Source organism: Schistocerca nitens, chromosome 1 (genome assembly GCF_023898315.1).
Source record: "Schistocerca nitens isolate TAMUIC-IGC-003100 chromosome 1, iqSchNite1.1, whole genome shotgun sequence".
Lineage (NCBI taxonomy): Eukaryota > Metazoa > Arthropoda > Insecta > Orthoptera > Acrididae > Schistocerca > Schistocerca nitens.
Window position 1 is genome coordinate 894,564,152 of NC_064614.1, and position 26,503 is coordinate 894,590,654.

The 26,503-nt window shown below is 40.8% G+C and overlaps 1 protein-coding gene across 1 annotated transcript in view; it reads left to right on the forward strand.

Annotated features, from left to right (window-relative positions):
• The window catches only part of LOC126192144 (telomerase-binding protein EST1A), a 340,857-nt gene that overhangs the window by 51,236 nt on the left and 263,118 nt on the right, over positions 1 to 26,503 (forward strand). Inside the window, exons 3-4 of the mRNA XM_049932583.1 lie at positions 1,567 to 2,320; positions 16,223 to 16,446. Coding sequence (XP_049788540.1) covers positions 1,567 to 2,320; positions 16,223 to 16,446 — 978 coding nt within the window. The remainder of the gene's footprint in view (positions 1 to 1,566; positions 2,321 to 16,222; positions 16,447 to 26,503) is intronic.

A 26,503-nucleotide genomic window follows, 5' to 3' on the forward strand; every position in this document is an offset into this window, starting at 1 on the left:
AATATCTCAAGAAAATGTCTTCTCCAAGTTGTAGACAGTAACTGCAGTAGTCCAGAAATTGCTTGCTTCGAGTCAGATAAATGGGTTAGTTGACAGTACGACAAAGTAGTAACTGCATAAGGGCTACTATAGTGCTGTACACGGTGTTCTTGTTGTTGTTGTTGTTGTTATTATTATTATTATTATTATTATTATGAGAGTTGTTGACACAAAGCATTAACTGCCTGAAGTTGTCCAATCTCTGCAAGGCAGCAATCAGGTGATTTACAAACAGTAAATATAGTGCACACATCTGAACCTGTTTGATTTTAAATGGGATTGCAGTGTGCAGATCAAGCAAGTGCTACAATGGCGAGGAGTAATCAGGGCAGGTATGTTTTGTGACAAGTGTCTTTCCACTTACACGCAACCCCTACCCCCTTGCACGTGCGCGCTCACACACACACACACACACACACACACACACACACACACACAAACTAAATATCACCTTTCATCATTTTAAGACTAAAAGTGTTCCAAGAAAAGTCTTTCATTCTACAGTTCGGTTAGGTGCTAAAATTGGTGATAATGTGGGGGGGGGGGGCAGCAGATGGCAGGGGGGAGGAGAGGATGGGGGTACTGGCTAATGTCTGATTGTTCTCAGGGGTAATGGTCTAAACTTGGGAATCAAACGATGTTTTTTGTTGGAAAACAACACACACAATAAACGGCTATAACATCTGACAAGGATCATCTTTGGTTTTGTGGTGGTCTAATGTTTACAGTGTGTGCTGCTTTTCTGTGTACTCTTAACCTTTGATTCCTTGTTGCTGTAGTCCCACCCAGTGATAGTTAAAGTTTCCTTCCACAAGAATGTCTTGTTTTATTTGTGTTGGGTTGATCATCAGTTGAAATGTCAGTAGTTGATAAGGACACAGTTTTTTGAGAAATTTGTGTTATTTGTTGTCCTCAGTTATGGTAAATTTTACTTTTTTTGTGCACCTACAGAGAACATTTATTCCTCTTTTGCCACACTTCTTTTTATGTTGAACTGATTTTTTCTTCTATTGAAACTAATCATCCATTACCAACCTTTAATTTTTTTTCTGGTGGTGTGAAGTATAAGGATTACAATAATTTTCGTACAACAATTAGTAACCTAAAGTCCTTCAGAGAAGGAAATAACATAAATTGTGTTTATTTTGTATCATATTTCTATATGGCATGCACCTGAGAAAATTTTTGATGTTATGCTTACTTGATTACCTTGTTGTACTCCCATGTATGTTGGGATATAAATGGATAATGTTACAGCTAAGGTGTGTATGGCAGGTGTTTGTTTCTGATGTGTACCTATTTTTATGATATGCAGGTTAGTGTGGAATGAAAGTTCTTGCTTGCCTGTAAATTTTTTTAATTTGGCAACATTGGAAAGGTGGAAGATGTGTAATAGGTTTATTTGCTTTCTGATTGTGTAGACATTTAAATATGAGTGTGTTACTTGAACGTTTACTGTTTCGAGAACATAATAATTGTATTGTTATACAAATAACTGTTGACTAATGGAAAACATTTTAATTTCAGGCAGATGAACGACCACATGACTGGTAGTAATTCGGGTTGGGAATTGAGCACTGCTAATAACACTATTCCTGAACTTAACAACAGACTACATGAACAGGATCACAAGATCACTGAATCATCATATAGGGTTTCTGAAACAAATTATACTGTACCAGAAGCTTCTTATAAAGCTACAGAGTCAAGTTACAAATCAAATGATGTGAACTTCAAGATACCAGATCCCCCAAAACGAATAACAGACACATTTTATAAAGTGAATGACTCAAGCTGTAGACCTGACGCCAGCTATAAGACAGCTGAATCTGTGTATCGAATTACTGATAGTTACAAAGCTGGGGATACAAGCCACAATAACATTGAAATGAATCACAGTGCACCAGATATTGGTTATAAAGTGGTGGAAAGCAGCCAAAAAATGTCGGAACCAAACTACAGACTTTCAGAGGTGAATCATCGAGTGGCGGACCCCAGTTACACTGTTAAGGAAGATAATCATAGGACGACTGATCCAGGCTATCGGATATCAGAAGCAAACCACAGACCTGTTGAACTGAATTATAAAGAAACTGATACAAGTAACCGTCACAATGACTTAAGCCTTAAAATGTGTGAGCACAATCAGGTTGTTGATATGAACCAGAGATTTTTAGAATCTAGTCCGAGGGAATCTGAAACAAAATGTGAAGATAAAATTGGAAGAATTGAATCCACAGTAACAGAACCTCAGAGTAAATCTCCATCTCCTAAAACTTTGGTGAGTGATATTTACATTTTATTGTTCTCATGTTTTGTCATATGTAGCATACCTGTGCTGCTTTTTCGTACATGCTATTGGTTTCTAATATTTTGTTGTCTTCATTAGGCCACAGACATTAATTTCAGCATCACAGTACATTGAATTACTTATGGAGTTAGTTCTCAGCAGTCAGTCACAATTAAAAACAGTACCATTCATAAATATAATATTAGTAGGAGAAATGTAGTGTACTATTCTTCACTTAATCTTAATTTGACACAGAAAGGAGTGAGGTATTCAGCCATTGAATCTTCCACCAATTGCCCATTGTTGCAGAGAGAGAGAGAGAGAGAGAGAGAGAGAGAGAGAGAGAGAGAGAGAGAGAGGGGGGGGGGGAGGGAGAGAGAGAGACTTTCCACTGGGAAACTACTGTAATTGTAAAACTGACTTGGTCCTCCACATCACAGTGAGAGACCACGATCTACTAATTATCAACTAAATAGTAGAAGCATTGAGCTGTTGACAGGCAAAAAACAAAATGAAAACTTGATAGCTTTCAGAATCGGTACTTCTTCAAGCTAGAGTACACAGGTACATACCTCAGACATTAAACAGTGACATACAACACTGTGTGTGGGATCGGGCATGCAAGAAAGGGTTGATTCTGAAGGCTAGTGAGTTTTCTTTCGCTTTTATTTGTGCCTGCCAATGACTCAACACTTCTGCTACCCAGGAGTGGTTTCCTTTACTCCTAAATTATTCAAATTCTACCAGAAGTTTCCTACTTTAACTACTGTATCTGTTATCTGATATTACTGAAGTGCTCTTTTGTTCTTGAATGACTTTTTCTGTGGATGCTTCAGTTCATGCTTGTAAAGCATGTATCCTTAAACTTTATACAGCCATGTACAGTTTCCATAATTTATGTATAATGTGTGGAACAGTTTATGCAAGTGAGAAGCCTGTGAGGTTGCAGAATAACTCTTGCGAAACAGGGCATTAGGAGGGGAAAACTCCACAGTGTTTCAATGAAGTAGGAGCCCTTCAGGTGCTCACTAGACTTACTTTAATGTCGAGTATTTGGCTGTACATGTAGACCTAACTCTTCCTCCATCTTGTCTTAGATTCAATGATGTACTTGTTCTTACCATACATAGGTAGGATTGGTGGTTTGTTTATTTGGCAGTACATATAACTGATATTTCGTTCTTAGCTGTGTGTTCAAAGTAGTGACTCAGGTATCCAGTTAATGAACTGGCATTAATTCTTTTGTAATCAGTGTGATTCAGCGGTACAGATAAAAGATCACAGGCGGGAGAAGGCAGATGGGGTTTACATCAGCTATCAAATTCACTGTAATACATTAAGATCAGTTCACACTGGTATGAAATAAATTGGAGAAAATATCTCGTCAAATGGTTGTTGGTCCACTCTGGACAGTATTGCAAAAAAGTAAGGATTTAATTTCAGCATTAAGGAATCCTCTGTGGTGATAGTTACGTTTATTAAGAGTCAAAATACATTTGTGATGGATGTTACTGTCCCCACATATGTGCCCCCCTTCCCTCCCCTGCCCTCACTCCCCTTTCCCTTCCACATCGGTATTATCTGTTTCATTTTGATGAAATATTTGTGAAAGGATTTTTCAGAATGTATGTGATGTTCAAATTCACATACCAGTATTCCAAAACCAAAACAATATCCTTTCAGATATTGCTTCTCTTGTATGAGGAAAGACTTGTAGATAACACATTATTTGAGGTACTGAGAATTACAAGAGTGCAAAGCACAGGCACAAAATAGATCTTTGTGAAAATCTTATTTGTAGACAGGCCACCAATCTACCCGCCTCCATATCCGAGGACGCTAATGCATGCTTCTGCGGTGACGCTAGACCAGGGGGTAAGCTGGCTCGAATCCTCGTGGTGAGAAAAATTTTCAGAATTTTCAGTACCTTTATTTGGCTGGCAGGGGGTGGATAGGTGCTGGCGTTAAGTTTCTGATCTCCCAACTATACACCAATGCCCTGGTTTAAATACAAAACCTCTTTGCAGTATCTCATAAAATGAGGGCATGTGACACTGTTGATGGTGATCCATGTGTCAAGTGGGGACGTCAAGTTTGGCGACCCCTTTGGTGCTATTCGTGATGGCACCTGGTTTCACCCTCTCCATTCTATCATCATCATCAACCAACACAAACATTACACTAACCAACACAAACATTAGACTAAATTACACACACACACACACACACACACAGTATTACATATATTGTAATGAGGCATGTTAAAAAAAAAAACAAAAAAAAAAAAAAACACTCCAACAGTCTTAACATAGTATATTTCTTATGCAAAAATAATGTACTTGCTTTATATTATGAAATATTAATTAATATTTGGAATTATATTTGTTATTATAGTTAATCCACAAAACATCCATATATAGGCTAGCTACATAGTCTTTTGACAGTTGGAAAGTTTGCAATTAATGTGAAAGTAGAGTCAAAACATAAGGAATAGATACTAAATGCTCCACAACTATAACCTGTTCCAACACTTTATGATGATCTTTATCACCATTATTGTTAAGCACAATCTGTTGTTTGAGGTTCAGATAAAACTGTGTATATATCTCTGATTATGAAGCGTTACTACAACGTACTTCATACACTAAATGATGTCACCAACCCCAGGGAACAATTGAGCTATGCAGAGTGACAAAATTACAATTTTTGCTTTTGGCCCATGTGGAAATTTGTGAGGCTGTGTTCATGTATACAGTTTGAGTCTGCATATACAGATAAAGCTAATTCACCGTAGGATCAACAGGTGTCATGAGGAGGCATACATGCTAAGATTTCAAAATTGATGACAGTGTGATGTAGACCCTTACGATTCTCAGCACCTCCTTTCTTCTTGCAACTATCTCAACTGTGATGACAAATGAATTTAATAAAATTATGAGAAAAACACAAATCACAGAATCAATCTGTCTGTGTTGTAAGTAATTAATATCAGGTAATGACACAGAATAGATGAAACTAGATCACATCATGAGACACCAATCTCCTCTCTATACGATGATAAAAAATTATCACAAAGAATCCTTGAGATGATTAGACAGTGTGTGCCCTTTCATCTTATAACATACAGGTACATTGATTGGAGAAGCGTGAGAAGCGTATGATTTAGTATACAATGTAAATTTCACTTTGCTCAATGAGCGGAAGACATTCAGTTATGTAATTTCTTTCTCTAATTTTCTAAACTTCACAGAAGTCTACTAGCATAACATGATATAGTTTTAATCAGTCAGGAATTGTTCTTGTTCAAGGTCAAGACCATTATACTCTAATCTTACGTAATACTGGTCTACTAAAGCTTCAATTTTGGTTGACACACATTTCGTGAGGTACAGCCCTGCTTGTCAAAAGCAACAACCCAGGTTCAGCAAAAAGATCTGACAGAGTCATCAGGAGGAAGAGGAAGAAGAAGAAGAAGAATAGAAACTGAACTTTGGAGTTGTTCTACTCTGCAGTTGTGTTTTTCAAATCTGTTGTTTACTTCCGTATCAGTATAGGTCAGCTTGTAAGATAGTATTCCTCAAGGAGAGTTAGATTTTCTGTAGAATAGCTATTCAGTCCTAATAATTGACTATCCATGTAATTTTTTTCTATTACTGCATGAAGAATTAAAAAGTTTCATTGCTGTGGAAATTAATCCACATCTTGTACGCTTTTGATAATATAGTAGTAAATTAAATATTTTTGCTTCTTTTAAAAGTAATTCATTCCTGTGAGTGTTACACATTGCTGTAAGACTTCAGAGGAAACTTCAGTCTGTTGGTACGAATGTTCCCCAATCATACAGTCATAATTGGAGGAGACTTTAATCATCCAACAATCATTTGATAATTACAATTGTGTAAGTGGTGCACATGGCAAGATGTCTTGTGATATATTACCAAATGCCTTCTCTGAAAACTACCTAGAACAGATAGTGGTGTGAGCCCACTAATGATTGAAACTCATTAAACATAATGTCGACAAATAGTCTGACCTTTCTGCGGCTGTCCATAATGTAACTTGCATGAGTGACCATGAAGTAGTTGTAACACCACTGTGATTACTAATGTGCAAAATTAACTAAGTAGGAAGATTTACATGTTCAGCAAGCTAGATAGAGAGGCAGTCATGTTATATCTCAAAGAAGAACTGAAAACATTTAGCTCTGGGCAAGAGTCTGTAGGACAGTGCTGGCCATGATGTGTCGAACTTCATGTGTGCAGCTTGTACAAGTCGTGTATGGGCTAAGGCCTGGCCTATTACTTGTCTTCACTCAGTCCTCCTTGGAAAAACATGAGGCAGTGCGACATTTCATTCAACATTGCTGTGCAGCATTTTTTCAGTCAGTGCAACTCTCCAAGCTCAGCAGAATCACCGTGCCTCCGCTGTTTATCCTTTGCTATTTGCTTGTGGTATGAAGGACATTTGTAGGTCCAGTGGCTCTTTGCACAAAAAGTAGCAGTCTTAACAATCTATTGTCACAATCCTTCAAAATGAATGGGAGTGACAAAAGAGAGGGATGAGAATTCTGAATTCGCATAAGCAACGGGTACTGCATATTTGCTATGAAACAACATTACAATATCGTGCAGAAAGAATTTAAAGATCTAGTCGACAATAAAAGTGTAAAAAATTTAGATTGACAGATAGGGTTCATTGTTCTGTACATCAAGATATGCTTTGTGCTAAATTTGCTGGCGTGGAGCACGTGAAGAAATTGGTGGTATGATAAATAAAATTTCTGGAGTCCTCACATTATTCGCAAAGAAGGTTGGTCAAGGGAAATGCTTGGAAAAAATTTTATGACTTAAAACTTGCTATTGCTGAATTTATGATGAAAAAAGGATTGCAGGAATGGAAATTAGAAGATCCGAAACACATTGCAGAATTCGCATTTTCAGTGGATGATGATGATGATGATGATGATTAGTTTATGGGGCACTCAACTGCGTGGTTATCAGCACCCGTACAAATTCCCAACCTTTGCTCAGTCCAATCTCGCCACTTTCATGAATAATAATGTAAAGATGAGGACAAAACAAACACCCAGTCATCTCAAGGCCATTTCCAGTGGACTTGACTGCTCACTGCCCACGGTAAGGCATTGCAAGGCAACTTTTTTCTGATTCGATGGAGATGCATTATAAAAGGGAAGCCTTCTCTCAAAGACAGTACAGAATGAAATTTTTCACTCCGCAGTGCAGTGTGTGCTGATATGAAACTTCCTGCCAGATTAAAACTGTGTGCCAGACCGAGACTCGAAATCGGGACCTTTGCCTTTCGTGGGCAAGTGCTGTACCAGCTGAGCTAACCAAGCACAATTCATGACTCTTCCACACAGCTTTACTTCCAACAGTATGTCATCTCCTATCTTCCAAACTTCACAGAAGTTCTCCTGCAGACCTTGAAATACTAGCCCTTCTGGAAGAAAGGATATTGTGGAGAAGTAGCTTAGCCACAGCCTGGGGGATGTTTCCAGAATTGAATTTTCACTCTGCAACAGAGTGTGCGCTAATAGGAAATTACCTGCCAGATTAAAACTCTGTGCCAAATGAGCTACCCAAGCATGACTTACGACACATCCTCACAGCTTTACTTCTGCCAGTACCTCATCTTCTATCTTCCAAACTTCACGGAAGCTCTCCTGGGGGGTGGGGGGTTATGTGAAGTTGGGAAGGTAGAAGACGAGGTACTGGTGGAAGTAAAGCTGTAAGAACTGGTCGTAACTTGTGCTTTGGTAGCTCAGTTGGTCCCGCCCACGAAAGGCAAAGGTCCTGAGTTTGATTTTGGTCTGACACACAGTTTTAATCTTCCAGGAAGTTTCGTGTCAATGCTCACTCCACTGCAGAGAGAAAATTTCTTTCTTGAAACAGCCCCCAGGCTGTGGCTAAGCTATGTCTCCGCAACATCCTTTCTTCCATAAATGCTAGTCTTTTAAGGTCCGCAGGAGAGCTTCTGTGAAGTTCGGAGGGTGGGAGATGAGGTACTGGCGGAAGTAATGCCGTGAGGACTAGGCGTACCTGGTGCTTGGGGTAGCTCAGTTGGTAGAGCACTTGCCTGTGAAATTCAAAGGGCCCAAGTTTGAGTCTCGGTCCAGCACACAGTTTTAATCTGGCATTAAAGAATACCAGAGGTTTGATGCATTCATTGTGGCCTTGAAAGAATTACAGTGATAGTTTTATAAGTCCATTTTCAAGACTGTTTGCCATTTCAGTTGAAAGCCCACTATGGATGTGCGGATGTCTTTGACCTGCAAGGTCTTTTGGGTTAAAACTATCCAGGAGGTCTACATTGTCACATATTTGTGTGAAAGACCTTTTTTCAGTTAAGAAACTAAATAAGTCAGGATTATGTGGCAACTTGAGTGTGAAACTCTGTGAAATTACCCGCGTCTGTCCGTATTCCGGCAGTTTGTACCACATAAAAATTACATCTTCAGCACACCAAAATAATTAAACAACACTGAAAATTTATTTGCATGCTCAGACATTGTGGTGTGGTGGTGGGGAAAACATGTAGCAGGGCTGAGCACTTTGGCACCCAGGCCAGGGCTCATCTTGCGAGTTGACATCTTGGCCGCTTCTGGTATAGGAGAAGTATATGGCTCTAGTATAAAAGAACAGTTTAGCATGCACTGGATAGATGTGTACCTAGTACAACAGTTCTGGAAGGGTGGAACCTTCCATGGTATACGATTTTTGTAAGCAAGCTGCTAAGGAAACAGTGACTGCCGCATAATAAGTTTTAGTAATAATCATAGAGCTGTAGATTGAGAGATGCTGATTGAAGCACATTAGGCTGGCAAGAGCACAATGGGTGAAGCCTTCAATGAGCACTATACCAGAATATTACTGAAAGAAATTCTGATCATACTTAAAGGTTCTCAGTGGCACAGAAGTTAGTTTCCAGGTACTCGTGGATGATACAGTAACTGAAATTGAGAGCAGAAAAGCAGCAGCCTTTGTACACTTTTAATAGTCCATTAGGATTAGACAATTTCGAGAAAATCCCAAGAGGAGATTTACATATCAGAGATGTACCTGTGCAATGCCAACCACAAGCCGGCAGCAGTCGTGTGTTCAATGTTTAAGCACCATCATTGGTGGCTTGCCGGATCAAGTCCTGCTCATGTTTTTAATATATTTTTTAAACAGTAGTGATATTATTCGTTACATATTACATTTAAAAGGCAATATGATGAGAAGCCATGTATAATTAAATGAACTTTTATTGAATTTCCAATGTTATTTGGTTGTTTGACACTATTTTCCAGAAAATGTTGCCTGTTATGATTTCTGAAACCCTTAAGCCTGCACTGAGGTAAGGTACTGAGAACTGCTGTACATCTGGATGCTTTGATCAGCAGACACACGTTTCAGTGATAAGTGACAGGCTTGTAAAGCCAAGTCAAACATTGATAAATAAAGGTGGAAATAACTTTCTTGAAAAATACGAGGAGTTACAATATGCCCGAATATGAGAGTAATGTATTATTAATCGTTGGATGTGCGTTCTTCATTACAAGTGGCAGGATGGTATTTTTCGTACAGACATTAAAACCATGAATTAAAACAGCATCTACTCCATTGAATGAATGCAGTTTTCCCAATTGCAGAATGAATTGTCAGAGTTTCTAAGGAAAAACAATATTTTTAAAAATTTTGTCTTTTGTCATCATTTGGATGCAAACCATGTGCAGCACAACATTTTGTAAATATCGATGCTGAAAATTAGCAGTGTGAGATTGAATGTATTTTAACAGCGTCTTCACGAGAAGCAATTTCTTGTTCATTGGCAATCAAATGTGAACAAGTTGAAGGTGCTTAATGAAGTTTTTAAGTTGCATAAGGTTTGTTGTAATAGCGAAAAATTAGTAAACATCCAAATAACATTGGGATTCAATGAAACTTCATGCAAATACACATACTTTTTCATTATATTACATTTCAAATGTAATATGAAGTAAATAATATTACTAGTGTTGACCGAGCGAGGTGGCGCAGTGGTTAGCACACCAGACTCGCATTTGGGAGGACGACGGTTCAATCCCGTCTCCAGCCATCCTGATTTAGGTTTTCCGTGATTTCCCTAAATCATTTCAGGCAAATGCCGGGATGGTTCCTTTCATAATGCACGGCCGATTTTCTTCCCCATCCTTCCCTAACCCGAGCTAGCGCTCCGTCTCTAATGACCTCGTTGTCGACGGGACGTTAAACAACACTAACCTAACCTAACTAGTGTTGAAAAAATATAAATAGAAAAAGAACAGGACTCGATCCAGCGATTCAATGATTACGGAGCTTGAATGCTGACTACATGACCACCGCCGGCTCATGCTCAGCTTCACAGTGTACCATTACATCACTGATGTGTAAAACTTCCCCATGCAATTTTCTAAAATCACCTAAGTAGTATGCCTTACTACTTGTCCGAATATTGTGGACCTTCCCTTGTTAGAATATTACTCAAGTCTGTGGGGTCCATACCAAAAAACACTAACAGGGAATATTCAATTTATACAAAGAAGGGCAGCTTGAATGGTCACAGGAGAGCATCATGGGAATTCTGAAAAATCTGAATTAAAATTCAGGTAGAATGTAAATAATTTAGGAGTAAAGTATGTTGTTGTTGTTGTTGTTGTTGTGGTCTTCAGTCCAGAGACTGGTTTGATGTAACTCTCCATTCTACTCTATCCTGTGTGAGCTTCTTCATCCCCCAGTACCTACTGCAACCTACATCCTTCTGAATCTGTTTAGTGAATTCATGCCTTGGTCTCCCTCTACAATTTTTACCCTCCACACTGCCCTCCAATACTAAATTGGTGAGCCCTTGATGCCCCAGAACATGTCCTACCAACTGATCCCTTCTTCTAGTCAAGTTGTGGCACAAACTCTTTTTCTCCCCAATTCCATTCAATACCTCCTCTTTAGTTATGTGATCTACCCATCTAAACTTCAGCATCCTTCTGTAGCACCACATTTCGAAAGCTTCTATTCTCTTCTTGTCTAAACTATTTATCGTCCATGTTTCACTTCCATACATGGCTACACTCCATACAGATTCCTTCAGAAAATGCTTCCTGACACCTAAATCTATACTCTATGTTAACAAATTTCTCTTCTTCAGAAACGCCTTCCTTGCCATTGCCAGTCTACATTTTATATCCTCTCTACTTCGACCATCATCAGTTATTTTGCTCCCCAAATAGCAAAACTCGTGTAATATTTAAGTGTCTCATTTCGTAATCTAATTCCCGCAGTATCAACCAATTTATTTTGACTACATTCCATTATCCTCGTTTTGCTTTTGTTGATGTTCATCTTATATCCTCCTTTCAAGACACAGTCCATTCCGGTCAACTGCTCTTCCAGGTCCTTCGCTGTCTCTTACAGAATTACAATGTCATCGATGAACCTAAAAGTTTTTATTTCTTCTCCATGGATATTAATTCCTACTCCATTTTTTTCTTTTGTTTCCTTTACTGCTTGCTCAATATACAGATTGAATAGCATCGGGGATAGACTACAACCCTGTCTTACTCCCTTCCCAATCACTGCTCCCCTTTCATGCCCCTTAACTCTTATAACTGCCATCTGGTTTCTGTACAAATTGTAAATAGCCTTTCACTCCCTGTATTTTACCCCTGCCACCTTCAGAATTTGAAAGAGCGTATCCCAGTCTACATTGTCAAAAGCTTTCTCTAAGTCTACAAATGCTAGAAACATAGGTTTGCCTTTCCTTAATCTATCTTCTAAGATAAGTCGTAGGATCAGTATTGTCTCACGTGTTCCAACATTTCTGCAGTTTCTTTAGTTTTAATCTACAGTTCATAACCAATAGATCGTGGTCAGAGTCCTCATCTGCCCGTGGAAATGTCTTACAATTTAAAACCTGATTCCTAAATCTCTGCCTTACCAGTATATAATCATCCTGGTAGTATCTCCAGGCTTCTTCCATGTATACGACCTCCTTTTATGATTCTTGAACCAAGTGTTAGCTACGATTAAGTTATGCTCTATGCAAAATTCTACCAGGTGGCTTGCTCTTTCATTTCTTATCCCCATTCCACATTCACCTACTACGTTTCCTTTTCCTACTATCGAATTCCAGTCACCCATGACTATTAAATTTTCGTCTCCCTTCACTACCTGAATAATTTCTTTTATCTCATCATACATTTCATCAATTTCTTCGTCATCTGCAGAGCTAGTTGGCATATAAACTTGTACTACCGTAGTAGACGTGGGCTTTGTGTCTATCTTGGCCACAATAATGCGTTCACTATGCTGTTTGTAGTAGCTTATCCGTACTCCTATTTTTTTATTCATTATTAAACCTACTCTTGCATTACCCGTATTTGATTTTGGTATTTATAACCCTGTACTCACCTGACCAGAAGTCTTGTTCCTCCTGCCATCGAACTTCACTAATTCCCACTATATCTAACTTTAACCTTTGATTAAGTTATGCTCTGTGCAAAATTTCCCTTTTCAAATTTTCTAACCTACTTGCCCGATTAAGGGATCTGACATTCCACGCTCCGACCCATAGAACGCCAGTTTTCTTTCTCCTGATAACAACGTCCTCCTGAGTAGTCCCCGCCCCGCTCGGAGATCCGAATGATGTACTACTTTACCTCCAGAATATTTTACCCAAGAGGACGCCATCATCATTTAACCATACAGTAAAGCTGTTGCATGCCCTCGGGAAAAATTATGGCTGTAGTTTCCCCTTGCTTTCAGCCGTTCGCAGTACCAGCACAACAAGGCCGTTTTGGTTAGTGTTAAGGCCAGATCAGTCAATCATCCAGACTGTTGCCCCTGCAACTACTGAAAAAGCTGCTGCCCCTCTTCAGGAACCATAAGTTCGTCTGGTCTCTCAACAGATACCCCTCCGTTGTTGTTGCACCTACAGTACGGCTATCTGTATCGTTGAGGCAAGCAAGCCTCCCCACCAACGGCAAGGTCCATGGTTCATGGGGGGGAGAGTAAAGTATACCACGTACCAAATAGAAACAGCTTTGAGTTGTTGAGAGACACACACAGAAGTACTAAAATTTGGTAGCTTTTGCAAAAAAGCTACACACGCGATCACACACACACACACACACACACATGTGCAGCTGCAGTGTACTAGCTGAACACACAATGCTGGGATTGCAATGATGCTACTGGACTGTGGTGAGGGATTGTGTCAGGTGAGATGAGACTGTTGGGCAGAGTGTGTGGTTGCAGTGGTTTAGTGGAGATGGAGGCCGGGAGGACTCTGGGAGTGAAGGGTGTGTTGCAAGCATAACTCCCAGCTACCTAGTTCAGGATAGCTGATGCTGAGGGGAAGGATGCAAATGGTACAGTTTGTGAAGCAACCACTGAACTTAAGCATGTTGTGTGCAACCACATGTTGTGCCACTGGGTGCTCAACTCTTCTCTTGGGCACGGTTTGGTGGTGGTTGTTCTTTGTGAGGCACAGTTGGTTGGTAGGTTATGCCACAGAAAATGCCATGCAAAAATTGCAGCTGGGCTGGTATATGACATGGCTGCTTTCAGAGGTGGCTCTGCCTCCGATATGATATTATAAGCCTGCACCGGGACTGGAGTAAGATGTCTTACACCACCTCTGCTGCAATTTCTACTGAGAATTTCATGTGGGCATGAGCACCAACCTGCTGTCTACCAGAATGAATGGCAACTGCCAAACTAAGGCCAAGAGAAGAGTTCATCACACAGTGGCACAGGTGGCTGCTTCATAACCTGTACCACCTGCATCTTTCCCCTCAGCACAGGTTTTATGAACTACATGGATGAGAGTTATCCTTGCAATACATTCTCCACTTCCTTAATACTCTTGACTACAATATCCACTAACTCACAGCACCCACACCCTCCACCCAATAGTCTCAACTTCCACTGTCCTATCACCCATCCCCACTCCACACCTTCACGTCATCATCGAAGTATGTGTTTACCCCTCCTGAACCCCCTCGTGCCACTTTCCACAGCTTTTTCCCTCTACCCCCATCTTTTTCCCTCTACCCCCTCCTCTGACACAACACCTGACCCCACTCCATCTGCCTCACTGCAGTTCTGGCACTGTGTGTGTGTGTGTGTGTGTGTGTGTGTGTGTGTGTGTGTGTGTGTGTGTGCAGGTGGTTATGCCTCCCCACCCCTTTTCTCACTTCCCCAGTCTTTCTCCCTGTTTTTAAAGGATGTTTCCAAAAGCCAACAAAGTTACATTGATTTTGGTGTGCGTGTTGTGGACTCAATACTTCTGCTATTCTCCTTTACTCCTAAATCATTTAAATCAAAACTCTATTGAAGTTAGATGAAATATCCTGCAAAAGCCCATTTACAAAATTTCAGGAACTATTATTAAGTGAAAGACTGAAAATGTCCTCCAGCTGCATACAAATTGATCCCATCGTACTGCGTAGACAGTGTGAAACTAATTACAGCATTCTCAAAAGCATTTAAGCAGTCATTCTTCCTGCATTCCAAACATGATTTGAATGGAAGGAAACTGTAAGGTGATACCATGCTAAGTTCCTTCTGCCAAGCACTTCACAGTGATTTGCAGAGCATGTTTGTAAATGTACTTAAATTAACTGCAGACTAGTTAGTTGCACTTATTAATGATAATATTTGTTTTGAGTGGTCTTGTCTTTAGCATTTGATTTAATGAGGTACAAGGTGCTATTTAAGTGGAGAAGTGAAAATGTGGTGTGACAATATGTTTTGGTTGTTTCACATAACTCTTTAATTCATTAGATATTGTAATATCAGCACTAAAAACAAATAGTGATGTATTTGTGTTGCAGATATGTTTCCATTCTTTGTTCAGTTCTTTTTTTATTTCATTTATAATTGTGATCAGTATTCATCTGTCTAAAAATACATTTTTTAATGAGAGTCTGATTCATTTTCTAATGTTCTTAGTTCCTGTTGTTGTGCCGACCTTTGCATAGTGTACCCAACTATTCAGTCAGTAGTCAGAATAGACTCGAAGGGCACTTGTAGCTGTATCTTCAAATGTTATTGTTCTTAAAATACTAATTACTAAATTTAACCACCAGTTTTATACATTGGGCTCCCACACCACCACCACCACCACCACCACCACCACCACCGAAAAGCAATTGTATGGATGTGTTACAATGGATTGTCGTGCATTGTGCAGTGTTACAGGAAGTAAAATTCTTTGTAATTACTTGTGTGTATTTAGTTTCATGTTGATTTCCCAGCCACATACAAATTATTAACACATCCCATGTAAAATTAGATCTTTACATCTGATGAACTGATTCTCCAAGAATTTCAGTGTGATGGTGTTATAGTTCTGTTTCCCTCACGTTTTTACTTCAGTTTTATAAAATTTTGAAGAACAATTTGTGGACCTGTAAACGTTGGATGCTATGTTGGTAACTCCGAAACGTTAAAAATGGTGCTCGTTTACTCCTTGCAAATTTTTTATCTTTGTGGTTTTACTTTAGTAATGAAATAAATGAAAAGAATTGAGATAGCAGAATTGTATAAATTTCAAAGATTGTACACTATCCCTTAAAAGATTGATTACAACTGTTCTTCTGGTCTTTTTTGTCTTACCTGTTGAAAAATATTTTTATAAATGTTTAATTTACTTCATGTCATTGACATTGTTTATGGAAATCCCTACTCATTGTCAAAGATGGTGACGAATGAGGATACAAATCAGGGTTAGTGCATGATACCTGGAATGAGTGTTTACTCATTCTAGGTGACTGCATATATGGTTTGAGGCAAACAAAAATGCTTTTAATGCAGAATATAGAATTTTTTATATTTATTGATTTGATGTTGATGCAGCTATTCTGTTACACAGGATTGGAGTGAAGAGGTGGAACGTGTGGCCCCAATAAGTTCAGTGTTTCCACAAGACTGGGGAGATGAAGTGGAACAGAGTGAACGTGAAGCTCAGCAGATGGGCAGAAGTTCATCATTAGCAAGTCTTCTGCATCCTGACAGTTCAGGTGGTGGAGGAGGTAGTGGGGCTACTGCACATACATCTTCATCTTCTCGAAGCCGCAAGAAAAAAAGATCACGCAGGTGAGTTGAAATAAGCTAAAGTTTTGTACTTACGGCAGCCTTTTTGAAATGGTTTAATTATTGTTGGTAATACACAATATTCGTAACTTGTGTTTGATGTAGAGATGTCATATCTGCATCTACATGGTTACACTGCAATTCACACTTAAGTGGCTGGCAGAGGGTTCATCGAACCATTTTCATACTACTTCTCTACCATTCCACTCTCGAATGGCACATGGGAAGATGCCCAAAATTTATCGGATTTCTTTTAGTACCCATGTGGATGACGTCACACTTTTCTTTGTTTAATGCCAATTGCCACTTCTGCACCATACAGAAATTCTCTGTAGATAATTTTTTAATTGGAATTGATCGTCTGATGATTTTACTGGATGGTAAATTACAGCGACATCTGCAAACAATCTGAGGGGGCTGCTCAGATTATCACCTAGATCATTTATATAAATCAGGAACAGCAGAGGGCCTATGACACTACCTTGCGGAACACCAGATATCACTTCTGTTCTACTTGATGATTACCTTCTGTCACTACGAACTTGACCTTTCTGAGAGGAAATCACAAATCCAGTCACACAACTGAGACGATACTCCATATGCACACAATTTGATTAATAGTCGCTTGTGAGGAACGGTATCAAAAGCCTTCTGGAAATCTAGGAATCTGGAATTGATCTGGGATCCCTTGTCGACAGCATTCATTACTTCATGGGAATAAAGAGCTAGCTGTGTTGCACAAGAACGATATTTTCTGAATCAGTGTTGGTTATGTAGCAATAAGTCGTTTTCCTCAAGGTGATTCATAATGTTCGATTACAGTGTATGCTCCAAATTCCTACTGCAAATTGAGGTCAGTGATATGGGTCTGTAATTCAATGGGTTACTCCTATTTCCTCTCTTGAATATTGGTGTAACCTGTGCTGCTTTCCAATCTTTAGGAACAGACCTTTCGTCAAGTGAGCGGTTGTATATGGTTGCTAAGAAAGGCACTATTGTGTCTGCATACTCTGAAAGGAACCTGATTGGTATACCATTTGGACCGAAAGACTTGCCTTTTTTTAAGTGATTTGAGTTGTTTTGCAACGCCTAAGATATCTACTTTTATGTCACTCAACAGCTGTTCTGGTTTCGAATTCTGGAATATTTACTTCGTCTTCATTTTCTGTACAAGAAGGTGAAAGACAAAGGTGGATTAAATACTATCATTTCATTTGAAATCCTATTAATCGGAAGGATCTTGACTGCTGTAACCCCAAAAATGTGTGTACTATTATCATGTAATAAGCAAAATCAAGTCCAGTTCTGAAAGTAGGCTCATTAGTGAAGTACAACATTCGGCACTGCAGGCACATTTATTACATACACCAATGTACAGCCAGAACAGAACTGAACTCTTGGACAGAGAGCATTTCTGTTTATACAGCCGGCCGCGGTGGCCGTGCGGTTCTAGCGCTGCAGTCCGGAACCACGGGGCTGCTACGGTCGCAGGTTCGAATCCTGCCTCGGGCATGGATGTGTGTGATGTCCTTAGGTTAGTTAGGTTTAAGTAGTTCTAAGTTCTAGGGGACTGATGACCTAAGATGTTAAATCCCATAGTGCTCAGAGCCATTTGAACCATTTTTGTTTATATAGACATAGAATATTCCAGGATACACAGACATAAGCAATTTTGAGAACCTTCTATAAATGGTCAATACTGAATATTTGCTGCTGATTGAATTGGAACTGGCAGCCTGCTGCAGGCCATCCAACAATGCTAACTTCCTTGAGCAAGAAGCACCTATCGCTAATCTGTGCCTCAAGCTGTAGCAGGGATTCATATGGAGGACATGGAAGACATTTCTGTGCTTTTGTCGTTTTTATGATGAGTCATAATGCTAGACTTCATATGTGATAGCCAATAAACAGCAAAGGATGCATTTTGGGCCAAAGTAGCGCTTTTGTAACTATCCCCATTGTCCCATTTTTCGCATTGGGCTTAAAAATCAATACTGAGTCTCGTGGGATGTACATAAGGTGCAACATAAAGTCAAGCAGGAGGCCTGCAACCATGATGTAAACTTGGAAGACTTCTGCCACTGCTGAGTAACTGTCATTTGCTATTTAAAAATTCTTATTTATTGACCTTTTTTGGGCACAGACTATCATTGGAACATCTCCTGGATATTCAGCAGTAGCGTAAGTCCCTTCAAGTTTACTTCATGGTTGCAGGCCTCATGCAGAACTTTCCATAACTTAATTGTGCTGAACTGGGCTATCCAGGAGATGTTCTGATGACGGGCTATGTGGAAATGCATCAGTAAGTAAGAATTTCTGGACAGCAGATGACGAGTTATTCTGGCAACATATTCAGCTGTGATGTAAGTCTCCTGGGATGCCTCTCACTGATCGATGCTTGGCATTATAGCATTCTTGGTCGTTCTGGTCATACAGGGTATACACTCCTGGAAATTGAAATAAGAACACCGTGAATTCATTGTCCCAGGAAGGGGAAACTTTATTGACACATTCCTGGGGTCAGATACATCACATGATCACACTGACAGAACCACAGGCACATAGACACAGGCAACAGAGCATGCACAATGTCGGCACTAGTACAGTGTATATCCACCTTTCGCAGCAATGCAGGCTGCTATTCTCCCATGGAGACGATCGTAGAGATGCTGGATGTAGTCCTGTGGAACGGCTTGCCATGCCATTTCCACCTGGCGCCTCAGTTGTACCAGCGTTCGTGCTGGACGTGCAGACCGCGTGAGACGACGCTTCATCCAGTCCCAAACATGCTCAATGGGGGACAGATCTGGAGATCTTGCTTGTCAGGGTAGTTGACTTACACCTTCTAGAGCACGTTGGGTGGCACGGGATACATGCGGACGTGCATTGTCCTGTTGGAACAGCAAGTTCCCTTGCCGGTCTAGGAATGGTAGAACGATGGGTTCGATGACGGTTTGGATGTACCGTGCACTATTCAGTGTCCCCTCGACGATCACCAGTGGTGTACGGCCAGTGTAGGAGATCGCTCCCCACACCATGATGCCGGGTGTTGGCCCTGTGTGCCTCGGTCGTATGCAGTCCTGATTGTGGCGCTCACCTGCACGGCGCCAAACACGCATACGACCATCACTGGCACCAAGGCAGAAGCGACTCTCATCGCTGAAGACGACACGTCTCCAGCGACTCTCATCGCTGAAGACGACACGTCTCCAGCGACTCTCATCGCTGAAGACGACACGTCTCCATTCGTCCCTCCATTCACGCCTGTTGCGACACCACTGGAGGCGGGCTGCACGATGTTGGGGCGTGAGCGGAAGACGGCCTAACGGTGTGCGGGACCGTAGCCCAGCTTCATGGAGACGGTTGCGAATGGTCCTCGCCGATACCCCAGGAGCAACAGTGTCCCTAATTTGCTGGGAAGTGGCGGTGCGGTCCCCTACGGCACTGCGTAGGATCCTACGGTCTTGGCGTGCATCCGTGCGTCGCTGCGGTCCGGTCCCAGGTCGACGGGCACGTGCACCTTCCGCCGACCACTGGCGACAACATCGATGTACTGTGGAGACCTCACGCCCCACGTGTTGAGCAATTCGGCGGTACGTCCACCCGGCCTCCCGCATGCCTACTATACGCCCTCGCTCAAAGTCCGTCAACTGCACATACGGTTCACGTCCACGCTGTCGCGGCATGCTACCAGTGTTAAAGACTGCGATGGAGCTCCGTATGCCACGGCAAACTGGCTGACACTGACGGCGGCGGTGCACAAATGCTGCGCAGCTAGCACCATTCGACGGCCAACACCGCGGTTCCTGGTGTGTCCGCTGTGCCGTGCGTGTGATCATTGCTTGTACAGCCCTCTCGCAGTGTCCGGAGCAAGTATGGTGGGTCTGACACACCGGTGTCAATGTGTTCTTTTTTCCATTTCCAGGAGTGTATATGTGAGCCAACTGTCTCGCTTCTTCGGTCCTGATGATGAGATGGTTGGTGTAGTTATCTTCAGCATGATCTACTTGAAAATGAGTGCAGTGTGCTCATTGTACATGGGCATTCTGAAAAGTTATGCCACTGAATTTATTTGGAAACTCCTAAAACTTTTTATATTAAACAAAGGTTATTAACATTTTACAGCTTTATTCTCCATGTCTACATATTTGCAGCCCCCTCGCACTAGAGGCCTCCGAATAGTAATGTATAACATAGCAGTGTGTAATGTAACTATGTTGGTGCATGAGAAACAGCATGCTGTAATTGAGTTTTGAATTCTAAGAGTTTGCCCACAGGTGGAGCACCCTTTCCTTCAGAAAGGCAGTGCCATACCGCACATGAGCACTGTGACATCTGCAACAATCCAGTGTCTTGGTTTCACTTCATTGATCAACCCCCTTACAGACTTGACTTTGCTCCATATGATTTTCATGTTACTGAAACCTAAAGAACACCTTTGAAGACTTCACTTTGATTGTGATGAAATGGTGCAAGCAGAGATGAGGTGATCTCTCCATTAGTCGTACATTCTACAGTGACAGTGTCAACAAATTGCCTCTTGTCCAAAGAAATACATTTCTCATCAGGGTGACTGTGTTGAGAAATAAATGGGTAGGCATGAAGAATAAACATGTAGTATTTTAATGTTTTATTTAAATAGCTTTAAGAGTTTTCACATAAAAGATTCAGAGGCGTTACTTTTCAGCTTGCCCTCATAGTTTTGTCCTCGCAACAGTGGAGCAGAAAAAAGTTGGGAATGCTGTAGTGTCTTTCTTTGATGTGCTGTATGTGAAAGTCACGAAGGACAGTATTGTATCCTAATCTCTGTGTTCAACACTTGTGTACATTGAGAGCATATCTGCCAACATCTTATTGATGTGTTCTGTAAGTCCAATTGTCTGAGTGTGGTAGTCAAGTTGTCATACTATGGCTGATGTCGCAACATAAAATTGCCTTAGATATTAGTCTCCATGGGAGAACTTTTCTACAATCGGAGATCATCACGTGAAGCACTCCGTGCTTCAGAATGATGTATTCGACAAGGAACGTTGCAATTAACTTAGCTTTGGCACTCAGCACAGCTTTGTTGACAACATAGGAGGTGAATTAGTCAGTGTGCGATGGATCTTTTTTACGTGCGTGCATGCGATGCACCAATTGCGACAGATTATACGTTGCTGCTGCAATGCAATTTCTTTTATAATTTTTGTTCACCTACCTCTTTACAGCGGTAGATCTTCGCACGTAAACTCCTGACTGCAGCTACTTTCGAGATCACAGAAAAGCAGTGTTGAGGAAACTGTAACCTCATAGCTACACGCCGGAGGCCGCTATAAGTAAAATTTGCTGAAAATTTTCTATAAATGATTCGGAAAGGGGATGTCACTCGTACTTTAAACATGAAGTTCAAATTTAAACCTTCAATTGATCTTTATTGCCGTTAAGCAAGATCATCAGCCCACATTTAATAAAATTACTAGTTTCTGCGCACAGTTATCAACATACCTAAAACAGCCAGAACTTTTACCTTCCCAAATTCCGAAACCAATTACTTGTAACACAGTCAATGATTGGCCAATTACTTCTGCACACGATATTCAGTGGCTGTCTTTAGTAAAAGTTTATGCTCGCCATAAAATACTCAGTAAGAATATACTCAGTACCCCACGCTATATAATTCAAAGTTCTCGCGATTTTCGTCGGAACGAATTATCACAACACTCTAAAGTTTTCATAAACAGTTTCTGGTCACTACCAGATACCATTAACACTGGACCATAACGCGGAAGTGATCCCAAGACTTCATCTTACACATAATGCGAAAAGTCACATCCAGCATAACCGCCTCCAATCAAAGCTAGCTCGCGACTCCCCTCTCACTCTCCCACACTCAAAACTATATCTCCTCGCTAAGCAGCCAACCGTCTCGCTTCTCATTGGCTGTCAGCACTTACGACCAATGAGAACTCACTTCTAGGGCACGGCTCGCGCCAAAATCTAGCAAGCACCAACCACTTCTCTCAGCTCATTGATGTCATCAAATTAAATAACACAAAACTCTCTAATTAAATAAACAAAACAAAATGAACTATAAGCTTTACTCTATATCTGGAAATTAATATGTAGTCGCAAATGTTCTGGCTGTGTTATACATAAGCATACATACTTGGACATCCGACATTCACTAGTAGGGGAACCACTAGTGGATTCGTTCCCACGTTACAGAGTTGGAGCACTTGCCAGTTCCTGTAGAGAATTACACGAATGATTTTTAACAATGCCGAATGTCCCACATACTCTGACACACGCGTTCTCATTCACACGCACCCTAACACACAATACACACATTTACTTAGAATTCTTGAAATTATTATTATAGAAAAGTCACAGAGGTTTTCTGAAACTAAAAACTTTCCAAATTTATATATGAACACTGAAAGTGTTATCAGATCATTGTACATAGTCACTGAAGGTGAACTATTACATCACTGTGTTTATTTAAATTCTTGACTGTTGGAAAAGTACGTTTTTTTATGGAATTTTACTAACTTCCAAAATACAACTATTTTTGATTTCAGACTTTGACATATTGTTTGTTTTCACAACAGAAGGTTGTACATCAAATATGACGTTCCTCAGGTTATTCCTTTATTAGTTATTAATATTTTTAGTTTCATATAATGTAAGTGGCCTGCCAGCTCTACTCCACTGCTTTCACACGCGCAGCTGCAACAGATGGTCGTGGCATCAGTCTGCAGGACGCAACTCGTCCGTTACTGACCGTATAATACTCTACCGGCTTACATTGAAGCCCGCATACATTCTGAAGTAAAGCTTTTAATAGACAAATGGGCGATCGTGCATTGATTTTCATGTGTCAACTCTGGTAAGCTCACCAAGAGGTTGATACCAATTAGGTGGAATGGAACTGCTGCATATGGAATGTGTACCAGATGCAGCGGAGGTAATGTTGCCGTGTGCTCACATCACTACCATTCCTCATGATGTATCATATAATGTCCAACAGTCAGTAGATATCCGGCGTGCAGTACAGGTGTTTTCTTTTTTAATCCACACACACACACACACACATGCATGCAACTGCAACTCACAGACTGCTTCTGGCTTCAGCTGCCTTGTGTGAGTTGCGTCTCTCTCTCTCTCTCTCTCTCTCTCTCTCTCTCTCTGTGGTGGTGGTGGTGGTGGTGTGTGTGTGTGTGTGTGTGTGTGTGTGTGTGTGTGTGTGGGTGGGTGGGTGGGTGGGGGGGGAGGGGGGGGCACGTGCGGGTGTGGGTGTGCGTGCGTGCGTGCTATTGTCTATTTGCGACAAAGGCCTTGTTCACCGCAAGCTCACTTCTGGATAGTCTTTCTATTGTGCTTGTGTGTGTAGCAGCATTACTGCTGTATGGTAAGTAGCAACTACCCAGTAGTACAAGCTGTTATAACACAATATGAGACACAACATACTTACTTAGAACCTCACACTCAGATCAGAGGTGACACAGGATTTTTGCTCATCTGTTTCTTGGTAATGAGTGCCTGTGTTAGAGGGGAGAAACGGCGATGGGGTCAAGCTTAGCTTTTTCATGTTCCTTTGGTTGGAGACAGTACAGAATGATGTGAATATTAGGCTAAGGAGGGAGATATGGTGATAATAGATAACGAGACTCCAGGTTGGCTTACTGGTCTGCTTTTGTGTTTGCAATGAACATGTAGAAGAGCATACACTAGTGGAGAACTTCAGTAAGTGTAGAACATAGATGAGGCATACTACATCCTCCATCAATTACCAGCACAAATGGCCAATCTGGTCTGTAACTTTGTTGAGATTTGGATGTAATGTATCATACTGCAGACCCCGAACCATGGAAGTGCCAGATTCAATTTTACTATTCGAACCCTTAGGTTCGAGTACTCATTACAGTGAAAATGACGTATAGACATAGGTATACGTAAACGAATATATGTTGGAAACCAATAACCATAGTCCAGAGGTACATATTGGTAAGCTTTGCAAGTCGTCCATAGAGTACAATACAAGCATAATGGAAGATAATGCTCACTATCATAGGATTTGCTGTAGGTTGTTGGTTATCGTAGGCTGCTACATCTGGAACTCTGCCTTGCTTGACATTTGAAGGTCTCTATATACGGGTTTGGATTTGGTCAGTGTTAAATGTTTTACAGTCGTTTATCACAAAATGCATCCATCGATGGCCTGGCAGTATTGTTTAAAATATTGTAATTTGAATTAAAACTTATCTTTGCATTCTCAGTGTTTCGTATATCGCTGTTTCATTTGTAATCATGTTTTGTCAAGGTTTATCAGATGCAGAAATAGTGTATTTGACAGCAACACTCCGGGTAATATAAGAGCGATGCAGATGATTCTGAATACACTGATGTGTTTGAAGGTACATATTCACTAATTTGCAACAGTGTATCACTGCTTGTAATTGTGCAGTACACACATTTCTGCGGAACGTGTTTGTGTTGTAAGCGATGTATGTAGTTTCATATAATGTGACATTCTTTATAGTGAATGAGATCAATGACAGCTTGTTTTCAGATGCAAACGAGAATAATATTAAAGGTGTTGGATCAAATTCAAGGGCTGTGCTATATCCAGACGGTGACTGGACTGAATTTGACAGTTACTGAAGTCTACTTGGGAACACAATACCCAGGTAGATACTAGTCAATATTGATGACACGAGTTGCTCTACTTTGTCATCTTTGTTGCTGGAAATTGTCGACTTACCAGCGGCGTATGATACGTCGGTCAATCAACAGCTTCTACTAGTCAAGGTCTACAATCTGACCAAAGATTTAGGTCTAACCAGACTCATCGCCTCCCTTCGCAGAATCACAGGATCTTTGTTGACTTTCAAGGACAGCGTAGTCGATGGAGACTACAGAAGAATGGCCTCCCGCAAGGAAGTATTTTGGCTCCAATTCTGTTTAATTTACACACGAACGACCAACCTATAGCCCCAAACACCAGGAGCTTCTTATATGCTCACGACCTCGCTCTATCAACTCAGAGCACAGATTTTGAATCTTTGGAGAACAACCTCATGAATGCCCTTAAAGATCTATCCAGATACAACAACACAAACTAGCTTAAACCAAACCCTTCAAAGACTCAAGTGTGTGCTTTTCATTTGAGAAACAAGGAAGCCACTTGCAAGTTGAAAATAGTATGGTCAGGGGTTGAACTGGAACACTACAAGACCCCAAAATACCTAGGAGTGACACTTCATAGATCTCCCACTTTCAAAAAGCACTGCATGAAATGCAAGTTGAAAGTGTCCACCAGGAACAATCTCCCATGGAAACTGGCCGAATCACAGTGGGGTAGTCAACCTGAAACAATCCGAACACCTGCAATGGCACTATGCTATTTTGTGGCAGAGTATGCCTGTCCTGTTCGTATAATTCGACTTACACCAAACAGGTGGATGTTGCTCGCAATGAAACCTGCAGAATTATAACAGGTTGGTTGAAACGCACTCCAGTCGAATGGCTTTACCACCTTGCAGGAATAGCACCACCACCTGTTCGAAGAGAGATAGCTTCGAACAAGGAAAGAAAGGCAGTGGAACATGAAATTACTCATCCCCTGTATGGGCATGAACTGCATCTGCAACACCTGAAGTCAAGGTATAGTTTCCGTAGGGCATCAAAGGAACTTAGAACCACTGCTGAAAAAGCTAGGCTACAACTATGGTGGGCTACGACCTATATTTCCCCTGGTTGGAAAAGAGTTGTTGAAGCTTGACCTCCAGGCCCTGACAGGGAATGGACAACTTGGAAGTGCCTCAATAGACTGAGATCTGGATTGGAAGATCAAAAGTTAACCTGGCAAAATTTGGGATACACTGATCCAAATGATATTCGGTGTGATTGTGGAGAAGAACAGACAGTCCGGCACATGTTTCGGTGTCTGTTGTGTCTGGTCTCCTGTACAGATGATGACCTTCAACGAGCAACAGAAAATGCACTGGAAGTGGCCAAGTTGTGGTCAAAAGTAATTTAATCATAACTGTGTAAAATGTATGTACATGTACCTGTATGT